A 14,517-nucleotide genomic window follows, 5' to 3' on the forward strand; every position below is an offset into this window, starting at 1 on the left:
CTTCCCTCCCTTCCTTCCTTTCTTCCTTGGCTCTTGGCTAAATGGTCAAATATATCCCCCTTAAAACTCATTATCATTTTATATAGGATATAGCTTCATTCAACTTATATAACTCAATCTATTTCTATTGCCTCCAGGTTATACTAGTTTCTTTAGATAAGTTTCATTCACTTTATACCTCTTTATTTAATTTTATATTATATATTTAAATATATATTATATATTTAAATATATAGTCCTCATATTTAAGAAATGATGGCTGTCAATTTTTTTTCTTCTTAAACATAAGACTTTCAGAAATGATGGTTGTCAATTTTTTTTTTTTCTTAAACATAAGGTTTTCAGAAATGATGACTGTCATTTTTTTTTCTTCTTAAACATAAGGCTTTAAGAAATGATGGCTGTAAAAAATTTTTCTTCTTAAAAATAAGGCTTTCAGAAATGATGACTGTCAATTTTTTTCTTCTTAAACATAAGGCTTTCAGAAATGATGGCTGTCAAATTTTTTCTTCTTAAACATAAGGCTTTCAGAAATAATGGCTGTCAATTTTTTTTCTTCTTAAAAATAAGGCTTTCAGAAATGATGACTGTCAATTTTTTTTCTTCTTAAACATAAGGTTTTCAGAAATGATGGCTGTCAATTTTTTTTTCTTCTTAAACATAAGACTTTCAGAAATGATGGCTGTCAATTTTTTTCTTCTTAAACATAAGGCTTTCAGAAATGATGATTGTCAAATTTTTTTCTTCTTAAATATAAGGCTTTTAGAAATGATGATTGTCAATTTTTTTTCTTCTTAAACATAAGGCTTTCAGAAATGATGACTGTCAATTTTTTTTCTTCTTAAACATAAGGCTTTCAGAAAATGATGGCTGTCAATTTTTTTCCTTTTTAAACCTAAGGCGACCTTAACTATGAACTATGAGATCTTCAACTATTCTAATAATTAATTTTGGCCCTTCAATTTATATATTGAGAATTTTATTATATTTTACAATTTAACTAGATTGTTAATTATTTTAATAAAATTATATAAATAATTATATTTTTTATATTAAGTATATATTTATTTAAATAAGAATTAATTCTTAATAGAAAATAAATAAATTTGTTTAAGATGTAAAAGGATAAAAATAATCACGGCGGGCCATACAATTATGAGAAATTTGTCTATTTCTCCAAACTTTTAAGTGTGGTTCGTATCGGTTTAATATCATCGTATATAGATCCATAGTCAAAATCGGTTTAAAATACAAAAATGTACTTAATATTAATATTTTAAATAATATATTTTTACCTTAAATTGATCTTTGTTGTCCATCTCTAGTAGTAATGATATTTTTATTTTATTTTCCATACATTTTAGAGATTAATTCTTATGTTATATTACTTAAATTACCAATCTCTAACACTTGAACTGAATTATTAATAAATGCAAACAATTAAAATGAAATACTTCAATTTTTAAATAGTTTTACAAGTCCTTAATTTGTACTAAAAATACCAAATTAACTTTTATTAAGCATTTATTTCTTATTATATATATTTTTTTTTGTTAAAATATAAAAAGAAGAAAGAAATTGTATTAAAATGATATATTGAATTATATAGGTTAGGTCTATTATATAAACATTACATTCATCTTATAAGAAAACTAATATAATATAATATTAGTAACTAATGATATTATCACAATTTATATTGTGATAATATCTTAAATATATATTATCTTATATTTTAACATTTTTAATCACTAAATTATTAAATAAATCATCTTCAAAATTAAAATATAAAGAATTGTCTAATTCAAGTTATCACGTCTCAAACCCAAATTTATATGTTGGACGTGCCGTCGCCGCATTTTATACATTAATTTCGTTAATAACATGTTAGGCCGAAAGTAAATTATCCATCTTATATTCATATATACCAATTACAATAATGAGATATCTCACATTATTCTAAAAATATGCTAATGACACCATATTTTCTTCTAGACTATATTAATACTTACAAATATCATATTTTTACTTTAAGTTATATTTCTGTAAGACAAAATATAGAGTATAGACCTCTTCATTGATGAGAACTCAAATATGAATTAAGAATGAAGTATCCGGAGGCCTGAAACCTAAACTGTTTGAGTTCGTAATTGTGTAAAGTTTGGAGGACCAAACTTTTTCTAAGGAGGTGATTGTAAATATATATATATATATATAAAATAATATATATATATATATTATTTTATAAAAGGGGTTGCTCACTATATTTATTAAATGGACTTAGAGGCATATGACACTTGTCATACTTTTTTTAAAACTTTGTAAAGACTCTTATGGGAGTGAAGAAGGAAAGAGGAAAATTAGAAAGAGAAAAAGAAGACTTTTGAGCTAAAGGCAAAGCAAGCACTAACAAAGTATGAGAACAAAGTATGAAATTTCTATTATTTTTATTGTATTGAATAAGATACATTGTTTGATGTTAATAATAAGTTGTTAAAGGAGATTAAAAATGCATGAAGAAATATGAGACAATGAAGTATTAATAAAGAAAAATATGTTTAGTGTTCAGGCATAGTTTTAGGAGATGCAACGTGATGAAGAAATGATAGATTTGTTAGCATATGGGAAATGTGAACTGAAGATGAGTAAGAATGATTTGACAAAATTATGATGTTTAATACTGTTAAAAAGAAATAATGAAGATATATATAAAATATGAATGTTTGAAATATTTAAAAATATAGTAATTATTTGATTATATAAATTATACAAAATATGGATAATTTTAAGTATTTAAAGATATTAGGGATAGATGATGATATGACTTAGATGAAATGTAAATGTTAGAAATAATTAAAGACGATTTAGATTTATATTGTAGGACTATATGTGAAGAGAAATATTAATGTTAGAAATAATGAAAGATATTTGAGAATTTAACTTGTATGAAACATGAATATCTGAAGTAGTTGAAGTCATTAGAGACATATTAATGTTAGAAATAATGAAAGATATTTGAGAATTTAACTTGTATGAAACATGAATATCTGAGGTAGTTGAAGTCATTAGAGACATTTGATGATATGATTTATCCGAAATATGAATATTAAGAATATTTGAAGACATTTGAGACAATATGTGAAGGATTTATTAATTATTATATATTTGTGGTTGTGTGAAATGATTTGAATTTTAAGGGCTTTGTATCATTATGCTAACCTGTGAATCTAGGCTTATGAAATTATGTTAATATTTGACTCTAAAGACTTTGTTATTATGCTAACTTTTGAAGGACGTTGAGTCATTATGTTAACTTAGGGTCATTAAGGATTTTTTTTTGCTAAAATAACCAATGAATACATATCAATTTTGTATTGTTAAGCTGATTGTTAAGCTATTAAAGTTAACTGTTAGAGAAACCAAACTAATTTCGTAAATTAACTTTGAATCGTTGTGTGTATATTTTTGTTAAAGAAAATAGAGATAAAGAGATTTATATTTAAGTCTTTGAGTAGAAATCAAATGTAAATACCTTACTTATATATATGATGCCTACCTCATTTTCTTCATTCTAATCCTAATATATGCAACTTAGTTTAGCTAAACTAAGCATGTTTAATTCACTCCAATTAAATAAATTCTTTCCAGACATTGATCAAGAGTAATCTAAAAGTATCAAAGAGTCGGTAACATATGCAACTTAGTTTAGCTATTAAAAATTATTATTATTTTCAACTAAGCATGTTTAGTTCACTCCAATTAATAATTCTTTTCAGTCGACATTGATCAAGTATCAAAGAGTATGTTATATATATATAAATACTTATATATATATATAGTATGTTATATATATATAAATACTTATATATATATATATAAATACTTATATATATATATATATAAATATATATATATATATATTATATAATTAAGTCATCTATTTTATATTGTGTTCTACAAAAGTATAACTTAATATAAGAATATAATGTTGGTAATAATTAATAGTTTAAAAGAAAATATGGTGTCATTATTGTAATTGGTATTTATGAATATAACATGGATGATCTACTTTCGGCCTAACATATTATTAACGAAATTAATTTATAACATGTTGCTACTGCACGTTCAAATATATAAATTTGAGTTTGGGACGTGTGAGTTAATTATTTAAAAACTAATAATTGAAGTAATTTTAACACGATAATATTTTTGTTTTGATAAAAAGACTTAAATTAATATATAATAATAAAATATATTTTTTTTATTAAAAACAATATTTTAACATTTTGATAATTTGATAGATCATAAAGTTACTAAAATTATTTGATTAAGTTATTTACTGAAAATTGTCTAAAAGCACACCACATTAACATTTATAGTATAACAAAATAAGAAGTAAGAAGTCACATTGATTGTCTTTTTTTATGATTGGCTAGGGTTACTAGACATGAAATAGTGGACGTGAAAAAATGTCAACCATCCAAAATTAATTTAGAAGAAAAAGAAAGTTAGCTTTATTCTTCATATCACTTACTTAAGAATCTAATAAAGAAACAAATATATGAATTATGCTTGAACGTGTAGAAGTAAATTATTCTCAGGCCACCAAGGATGTTACTTTTTAAGATTAAGACATGGAATTAAGGAATATGAATCGATTCTTTAGTAGTGGTGGTTCAACTATTTTTGTGTTTTAGATATAGATAAGAATAGATCCTAAATTTGGCCCATTAGTTTACATTTTTATTATTTTTTCAAATATCTCTTGTGTAATTAAGATTATATAATATTTTGAATAATTATTTAATTAGACATATATTTATGAATTTATTTATTTTTTTGTTAAATTATTTTCAACTCTATAAAATAGTTCTTCGTTGAGTTGGTTTTAGTTTGCAACTCGACAATTTTTTTTTATTAATTTTCATATTGAGGTCCAGTCGACTTGAGATATTGGATTGATTCGATAACGAGTGTTTGTCGACTATTTTTTTTTTTTAAATTCCGGCCATATCCAATGATCTTTGTTTCTTAATTACTCCACCCATTGAAGCTAAAGTCACTTTGGTTTGGTGTATGGTAGTGTAGAGTTGAAATTCTCTCTTTTATTCCACTCATTATTATGATTTTTATTATAAAATTATGCCAAAACTATTCCAAATTGACATATATTTTAGGATAAGTTTTGGTTGGAATAATGTTTAGAAAATAATTGATAGTAGGAAATTATAATGGCTAACTTGTTTTAAATATGAGGAAATAAGCAAATCAAACATAGTTAAAAAATGGACCAAGGGATAGTTGGATACTTGTCAAGCCTTAAAACCTACATTGCTGATAGAATATTATAGATATAGTTGAAAGGTTGAATTATTCTTGATATAAAAATTTATATTTAATTTGATACATAATTTTTTTATTAGAAATATCAAGTGCAATTTCCATTAAGGGGACATTTTAAGCTAATTTTGTAATTGTGTTTACAAATTATGATAAAATAAAATTTTAAATTATTAAAGATAAAATTTAATTATTCGAAGAACCATTATTCATTCAATTTATTTATTAAAATATTTATAATTTTATATATTATTTGTTAAATATTAATTTTTTTTAAGTCTAATCTATTAAAAATAAAGTATAAATATAATGAAAATCATATTAACTTAATACAATAGAATAAATTATTATATTTTAAAAAAATAATTAAATAATTTATTTATATATATATATAACATCTTCTGACACATAAATCCTTGCTGAGACTATTTTATTATGTGCCACCAAATTTTCCTACTAGTGCTGGTAAAATTCAGGTACCACTTTGAGGAAACATAAAGTTAAATACAATTAATGTTTTACATTAAATTAAATACAATCAATGTTTTATATCAAATAAAATTGATATGCTAAAATTGTTTCAATTTCATGATCAATCCATTAATTAAAATATATTTTATCAAACTAAATAATAGTCCAACCTTTATGTGAAAGAATTATAAAATTATGATAAAAAATAATTAAAATGATTAATAAGTACAAAAAATGGAGAAGACTTTGAAGTGGAAGCCAAAAAAATTAAAAAGAAAAAATTAAAAATGTCAGAAGAAAGGTTGTCAGGTTAGGAAAAGACAAAAGTACCTTTGGTTGGTCTCTCTGGACAGACACCCACATCTTACCCCTGTCCAATTTAGCACAGCCTCCTCTCTCATCATCTCTCTTTTGACTACTGACCGACATTTTTGTCTTTATTTAATACCAAAATATATTTTATTTAAACCATTTTTTTTTTAATTTCTTAGTTGTTTATAGTTAGTTTAATGTTACTAGTTTTAATAGTTAATTTGATTTAATTAACTTATAACTTATTCATTTCAATTATTTGTTTGGTTCAATAATTATACAAGTGTGATAATATTATGTTTATTTGAATTGACTAATAATATTTATTTTTAACTGTTTTAGTTTATTCAATAAATACTTAAATATGTTTAATTTTATTTATTTAAAATAATTTATTTCCTCAATTTCTTACACAATTATAATTTATGCACATTAATCAAATTAATCCTTAGTCAGATAATTATAAATGTAACAAATAAAAATTACATGTTACACCTAAGTCTTGTTCTGGTTAGAGTTTTTCAATCAAATTCGTTTATTTAAAAAATAATTATTTGTGATAATTATTCAATAATTAATATATGGCACTAAACAGTTTAAAAAGAAATAATATTGTGATAAATAAAATAATAAATAAAATTATATATTATTTTAATTGAGTTATTTAAATCACTCAAATTTATCAAGTTTCTTAAATAAATGGTAAAAACCAATTAAAGTTTTTATTATTCATTTTAGTCGATATAATAATGTGCATCTTAAGAATAGCGATGTATATAATTATTTTATAATTTGTCTAAAATAAAAAACAATGAAAATAAATTATATTTCCTACACTAATTTTTATTATTAATGTTAGGTTTATTTTGTTATTTGAATAAACAAAAATTATAAGTGAACAAGTTTATTCAAACATGACATAATTGCAAAGTTGGTTGAGTTGTGTATGTACATTGTTCATGGTTTCTCATGATAATCTAAATTAACCTTTAATTGAATTTATAAATTTATAATACATATAAAAATAAAACATAAAATACTCTTATTCCCATATTGTTAGTAACTTAGTATGAACTCTTTTAAATGTTTTTATCATAAATATTAGAACATAAAATTTGAATTTTCTCATATAAGACATAACCCCATTTAAATTTCTATCATGAATTACAACTACATTTTAATTTAGGCATTTTGGTTGGTTATTAATTACTACTTTAAAGTCTTATGCACTCAAATATCAAACAAATATTTTATGCTAATTTATAATCATTTTAGTTAGTAAGCTACAAAATAAATTAAACTTTAACCATTTGAATCAATTAAAGTCTATATATATATATAATATTTTTTTTATCAATCCTTTTATCAATAATATCATACTATTAATCAATCAAAATATTTTTTATTTTATTTTTTTAATAATATCACACAATTAATCAAACAAAATAATATCTATTTTCTTTATTATATATATTAATAGTTTTAAATAACTTTAAAATATGTAAAATATATTTATAACTACAAATCTATACCAAAACAATTTTATTAATAAACCTAATTATACAAAAAGTCCCGAATATATATATATATCGTCCTTTTATTAATTACATTATTTAATTTATTAATTATCATTTTAATTTTAATTATATACTCAGTTTTTACTTTTTTTTCACCAAAGAACCTACAGACCTATTTCTTCCCAACTCCTAGACCTTTAGAGCTCGTTTGATGTTCAATTATAAAAAAACAAATATTATATTATTATTTTTCATTATTTAATCTTCATCAATTACAATATTAAATAATTTTAGCTTATGTTTATAAAATTTAATTTTAAAATACAAATAATATTATCATAATAATTAAACTAATTAAAAGTTTAAATAATATATTTTTCATTAAATAAAATAATTTTTTATCAAAATAAACAAAATCAATGATTAATTTAAGTTAAATTATAAAATAAAAATTAATTAGGTTAATAATAAATATAATAAATAATCTCAAATTACCGTTAAACGAACAAGCCCTTATGTTTCTGATGTTTTCAGAGAGAGGGAGAGAGAGAAAATAGTACGTACATAATAATAATTATGATGATAAACCCGTCATTCAAACGACCACATCGCCGTCGAAATTATACTATCACTGACAGACTGACACCTCTATATAATATTATTATTTTTATTTAACACCCTTCTCCGTTTTAACGCCGTGACCTTTTTCCTTTCTTATCTTCCTCTTTGCACATCCCTTTCTTATTGCCCTCTGCTCATTTCTTTCATTTTCAAATTATTCATCATACTGTCAACTTAAAATACAAATTTAATAAGATTTTAACAATGGTATATTTTATAATCTTAATCATTCATTTTCATATCTAATTATTATATTTTAAATAGTCCCAATTTTTATTCATTTATTCACTTCAATAGCAAAACCTATTCTCATAAGAATTATACAACCAAAAAAATAATAATTAACTATTCAAATTATAATCAAAATTATCAACATTATTAAAACTTAATTATTATTTACTCATTAACCAACTTCTATATTCAAATTTTTTCAAACCTTTGTATCATTCAATCTCAATCAGTCACATTTAATTATAAATTTTGAATCTGTTATTGATGAAGTATAATCAATGTAATAAGACAATATATATATATTCAAATAAACAAACCAACTAAATTTAATATTTTAATTAATATTACAATTTTTTTAATAAAATTTACAAATATAATAATTTAATTTTGATTTTAGGTTTTTGTTTAATAAATACACTTTTTAATTATTATTATTATATTGATATTTATACTTATTTTGATTTAATTAATTATTTTTAAAATGAAATTAAACATAACAGCTACTCAAACAATTGTCAAATCTATATATATATATATAATGATGCTTAATTTTTAAAGTGTTCGGATTGCCGGGTCGAGAGATTTGGTTTGAATATATGTGAGAGTAAATGGATACTTGGGTCGGATTGTGGGTTGACCCGCCCATAAATTTATAACGGTTAAAAATAAAATTAAAAATACTATAAGTATGGTTCGAACTTGCAACCTAACAAAAAAGTACAATTTTTTAACCAATTAGGCTAATAACACTTTATATTTTAAATTCAACCCAAAATTTGATAAACGCGTGATATTTTAACAATATAATATAAGTCCAACTTTTTAACTAACTAATCTATATATATATATATAATGATGCTTAATTTTTAAAGTACCCGAATTGCCGGGTCGAGAGCTGTGGTTAATTTGGATATATGTGAGAGTAAATGAATACTTAAGTCGGATTGTGAGTTTACCCGCCCATAAAAATTTTATCGTAATATTTTTTTCACGATTTTTTATATTATTATTACTAATGCAAATGCACGAGATATATGCTAGTCAAACTAAATAACTATATATAATAGAAGAAAATAGAGTATATTCAACCTATATAGTGAAATTTAAATTTTCCAAAGAGTCCGTCAACCCATAACCTCTACTTAAATCAACAAGATTATATAAAAATAATTACTTAATTATTTAAAAGCTTGTTTGATGTAAGATCAATATTTTGAATATTTTAATAAAATGATTAAAATATTATATTATAATATTTTAAAATATATAAAAATAAAGTATGAAGCATATTTTAGTTAAACAAAACTGATACTAATTTATTTTTAAATAATATTAAATAAATTTGACAAAAAAAAGTATTTAATATATAATATTTTATAAATATTACTAAAATAACATAAAATTTTAACTTGAATTAATAAATACTTATAAAAATACATTCAATTTCTTAAATAACCCATTCATCAATAATTTTTTTATGTTGAAATTATTTAAAAAAAAATAAAGAATATTAATGATTAGAATAGACATATATAAAAACAAAGTTAAGTGAATAACCGTTGTCAATATTGTTGATTACAAAATAAACGCACTATTGGGTGCTTCGATTCCCATTTTGTACCATTGGCCACTACTTATTCTCAACTTCCCTCTCAAAAGCTTAACAGTTATCTTCTTCTCTCACACTCCAACAAACAAACAAACTTCCCCGGCCGTCGCCGCCGCCGGAGACGATGACGACGACGACGACGACGATGATCAATAGATCATCTCTCATTCCAATCCTCATTCATCTTCTCCTTCTGTTCACCTCAATCCAATCTCTCACTGACTTTGATATCCTTTTGAAGCTTAAAGCATCCATGGTGAGCCAATCAGGCGACGGACTCCACGACTGGCAGCCAAGCCTCACTCAATCATCATCATCTGCACATTGTTCATTCTCCGGCGTCACTTGTGATGATGAATTTAGAGTCATATCCATCAGCATCTCAAACGCGAGCTTATTCGGAAAACTTCCTCCTGACATAGGTCTTCTAAATCGTCTAGTGAACCTAACACTCGTCGGCGATAATCTCTCAGGTACGCTTCCATCGGAGATGGCGAATATGACATCCATTCGTTTCATCAACATCTCTGCTAACTCATTCCATGGCGAGTTTCCTGGGAGAATATTACTCGGCATGAAGGAACTTCAATCTCTAGATGTTTACAATAACAATTTCCACGGTGATCTTCCTCTTGAAGTTGCGGAACTGGAGAATCTCAGAGTTCTTCAACTTGGAGGTAACTTTTTCAGCGGTACGATTCCTGAGGTTTATTCTGATATTAAGAGTTTGGAGAGCTTAGGATTACAAGGGAATGAACTTTACGGGATAATTCCCGCGAGTTTGTCTAGGTTATCGAATCTTCAACATCTTTGTTTAGGTTATTATAACAAATTCGAGGGAGAAATTCCATCGGAATTTGGTTCATTAACCTCGCTTCGGATTCTGGATCTCGGCGGTTCTAATCTCTCCGGCGAAATTCCACCTACGCTAGGTAAATTGAAAATGCTACATACACTTTTTCTTCAAGTGAACAATATTACTGGCACGATTCCGTCTGAACTATCTGAATTAGTGAGTCTTAAATCGCTAGATCTTTCATTCAACAACCTCACCGGTGAAATACCGGAGAGTTTTGTTCTGCTCAAGAACTTAACTCTTCTTAATCTCTTCTGTAATCATCTTAGCGGTCAGATTCCACAGTTTATCAGTGATCTTCCGAATTTGGAAGTATTGTTGATATGGCAGAATAATTTCACATTCGTTTTACCGGAGAATCTAGGCCAGAATGGAAGGTTGCTTGAAGTTGACGCCTCTTTGAATCATCTCACAGGTTCCATTCCTCCTAACTTGTGTAAAGGAGGTAGGTTGAAAATCCTTATTCTAATGGAGAATTACTTCATCGGTCCGATTCCTGAACAACTCGGTGAATGTAAATCGTTGTTACGCGTCCGTATTTCGAAGAACTTCTTCAATGGAACTATACCTTCCGGTTTCTTCAGCATGCCATTACTGAACATTCTCGAGGCTAACGAGAACTTATTCACCGGCGAGCTTCCGAAAGAGATGGACGGGAGTCCGGTGAACGAAATCATGTTATCGAACAATCGCATCACCGGAATAATCCCTCCGGCGATCGGAAATCTGAAAGAACTAACCACTCTTTCTCTCGATTCAAACCAATTCTCTGGCGAAGTACCTGAGGAAATTCAGACTTTGAGCAAGATTTCAAAGATTAATCTCAGTGACAATCGGTTAACCGGCAAGATTCCGTCATCAATTTCACAGTGCAAGTCTCTGACCTCCATCGACTTTAGCCGGAATCATCTCTCAGGTTACATTCCGGTGAAGCTTACTACCTTGCCGGTATTAGGTACTCTCAATTTATCTTCAAATCAACTCACCGGACCAATTCCAGACGAAATGGCTTCCATGGATAGCCTCACGAAACTCGACCTCTCATATAATGATCTCATCGGAAAAATCCCAATCACCGGTCAGTTTCTAGCCTTCAATCGGAGCTCCTTTGCCGGAAACCCAAAGCTATGTTGGGGTCGGAATCGAACATGCCATGAGTACTCACTCCATGATCATTCATCTTCATTCAGCACAACCAAGCTGATTATAACCATCATTTCAGTAATCACAAGCGTTTTACTTCTCGGAGTTACATACATCCGTATCAGAAGGAAGAGGCTTGAGAAATCAAAGGCATGGAAGCTAACAACATTCCAACGATTAGATTTCAAGGCGGAGGATGTTCTCGACTCCCTGAAAGAAGAAAACATCATAGGAAAAGGCGGAGCTGGAGTGGTTTATCGCGGTTCAATGCCGAACGGGGATGATGTTGCAATCAAACACCTGCAAAGCCGAGGTGGCGGAGGCGACCATGGATTCTCGGCGGAGATTCAGACGCTGGGAAGAATTCGGCATAGGAATATCGTGAGGCTGCTTGGATACGTATCGAATAAGGATACCAATCTTCTGTTATATGAGTACATGCCGAATGGTAGCTTGGGAGAGATTCTTCATGGAACGAAAGGAGCTAGGTTGCAATGGGAGACGAGATATCGAATTGCTGTTGAATCCGCCAAGGGTTTGTGTTATCTTCACCATGATTGCTCACCTTTAATCATCCATAGAGATGTGAAATCGAACAATATATTACTTGATTCCGATTACGAAGCTCATGTTGCTGATTTCGGTCTCGCCAAGTTCTTACTCGACGCCGGAGCTTCTGAATGCATGTCTTCTGTTGCCGGCTCGTATGGCTATATCGCCCCAGGTCATTATCATCATCATCATTGTCCTTAACTATTTATTGTTTTCACAATTTCTTGTATCTAAACTAAACTAAACGAAACAGAGTACGCATACACACTTAAAGTGGACGAGAAGAGCGATGTGTATAGTTTCGGAGTGGTGCTGCTAGAGCTGATATGCGGAAAGAAACCGGTTGGGGAATTTGGAGAAGGAGTGGACATAGTGAGATGGGTTAGAAAGACGATATCGGAGATTCCATCGAACAACTATGAAGGTTCCTCTGTTCTTGCCGTGATTGATCAAAGGCTGAAAGAATACCAGTTGACGAGCGTGAGAAACTTGTTCAGGATTGCGATGATGTGTGTTGAAGATGAGAGCACAATGAGGCCTACAATGAGGGAAGTTGTTCATATGATCACTAATCCTCCTTTAACTCCTTGTCTAATCTGATTTGGTTGCGCTTTCATTATCTAATTATGGATGGATTGGATTAGATTAGATTTGAATTATGAAAGGTTGAATAAATTAATAAGTAAACCGCCAAAGGGTTCTTGATCATGTCTTGATCAAGAGGCGGATTGATCAAAACCTTAATTATGTTGTGTGTTTTTATGTATATATATTAATATGTATATGTTTTGCTGAATTGCTTAAGTATTGAATCTTGAGGTTGTGTTTTTTTAGCAATTACATTTGTTCTTATTGAATCTTAAGATTGATTTTTTAATGCATAGTTTTATATTTCAGCTGAGCTAGTTGGATATAGGTTTTTTATTTTTAATATTATTAAAAACAATTTACAAATTCTCTCTTTAAGGTTTTACTATAATTTTAATAATAAAATAATTAATTTTATGAACTAAAATATTCTTATTTTATCTTTTAAAAATTTAAAATTGTGTTTTATATTAGGTATAAGTGTATAACATAATATTTAGCCTGAGAGTTTTTTCCCCTCATTTTTATAAATCCATACTTAAAGTCCCTTCTCCACCCAACCAAATAACAAACTCATATCTAAAATGGGTATTTCTTTTTTCTCAAAATTTGGCAAATTTTTTTATAAAATTTTAAAATAGCTTGGAGTTTATAAATATTTTAATTTGAATATTTAATTTTTTATATAATTTACTTTAAACATTTAATTTAATCTTTTAACTTTAATTTAAGTAAATTTTATATTTATTTTTTTCTATAATTGATTTATATATAATTTTTTGTTTTTATCATATATTTTTATTAATATTTTTTTAAATATCATAAATTTATAATAATGAATAATATTAATAAAATAACTAAAAAATAAAAAAAAAACAATTAAGAAAAATACATAAAATACATTACAATAATACATAAAATATAAAGTACTTCATAAACTAAAACAATACACTAATTCCAATATTTGAAAATTTATGAATAATGTTTTATTTAGTTTGTGTATTGTGATTTTTGAATTTTTTAATGAATTTTTCTAATAAATTTATAATCAAATTTAAAATGATAGGATAATATTAAAATATTGTGGTATGATTTATATAACATTGTAAAATATATTGGATGATATTAAAAAGTTATAAAAGTTGGGTAGCGTTTCATACGTGGTACAAATTATAAAGGGTATAAGTTGTATAGATGTATAAATTATAACGATGTATAAATAATATAGGGTAATATAAATTATATAGGTTATTGATGTTTGATATGAATTATAAGAA

At 26.3% G+C, this 14,517-nt stretch overlaps 1 protein-coding gene across 1 annotated transcript; it reads left to right on the forward strand.

The window, feature by feature from the left end:
* Nucleotides 1-10,129: 10,129 nt before the first annotated feature.
* LOC124920341 (receptor protein kinase CLAVATA1) lies at nucleotides 10,130-13,464 on the forward strand. The gene is made up of 2 exons (XM_047460810.1): nucleotides 10,130-12,824; nucleotides 12,906-13,464. Exons 1-2 carry the CDS (start codon nucleotides 10,226-10,228, stop codon nucleotides 13,250-13,252), a joined length of 2,946 nt encoding a protein of 981 aa, XP_047316766.1. The 5' UTR covers nucleotides 10,130-10,225; the 3' UTR covers nucleotides 13,253-13,464.
* The last annotated feature ends 1,053 nt before the right edge of the window (nucleotides 13,465-14,517 follow it).

Source organism: Impatiens glandulifera, chromosome 1 (genome assembly GCF_907164915.1).
Source record: "Impatiens glandulifera chromosome 1, dImpGla2.1, whole genome shotgun sequence".
Classification (NCBI taxonomy): domain Eukaryota; kingdom Viridiplantae; phylum Streptophyta; class Magnoliopsida; order Ericales; family Balsaminaceae; genus Impatiens; species Impatiens glandulifera.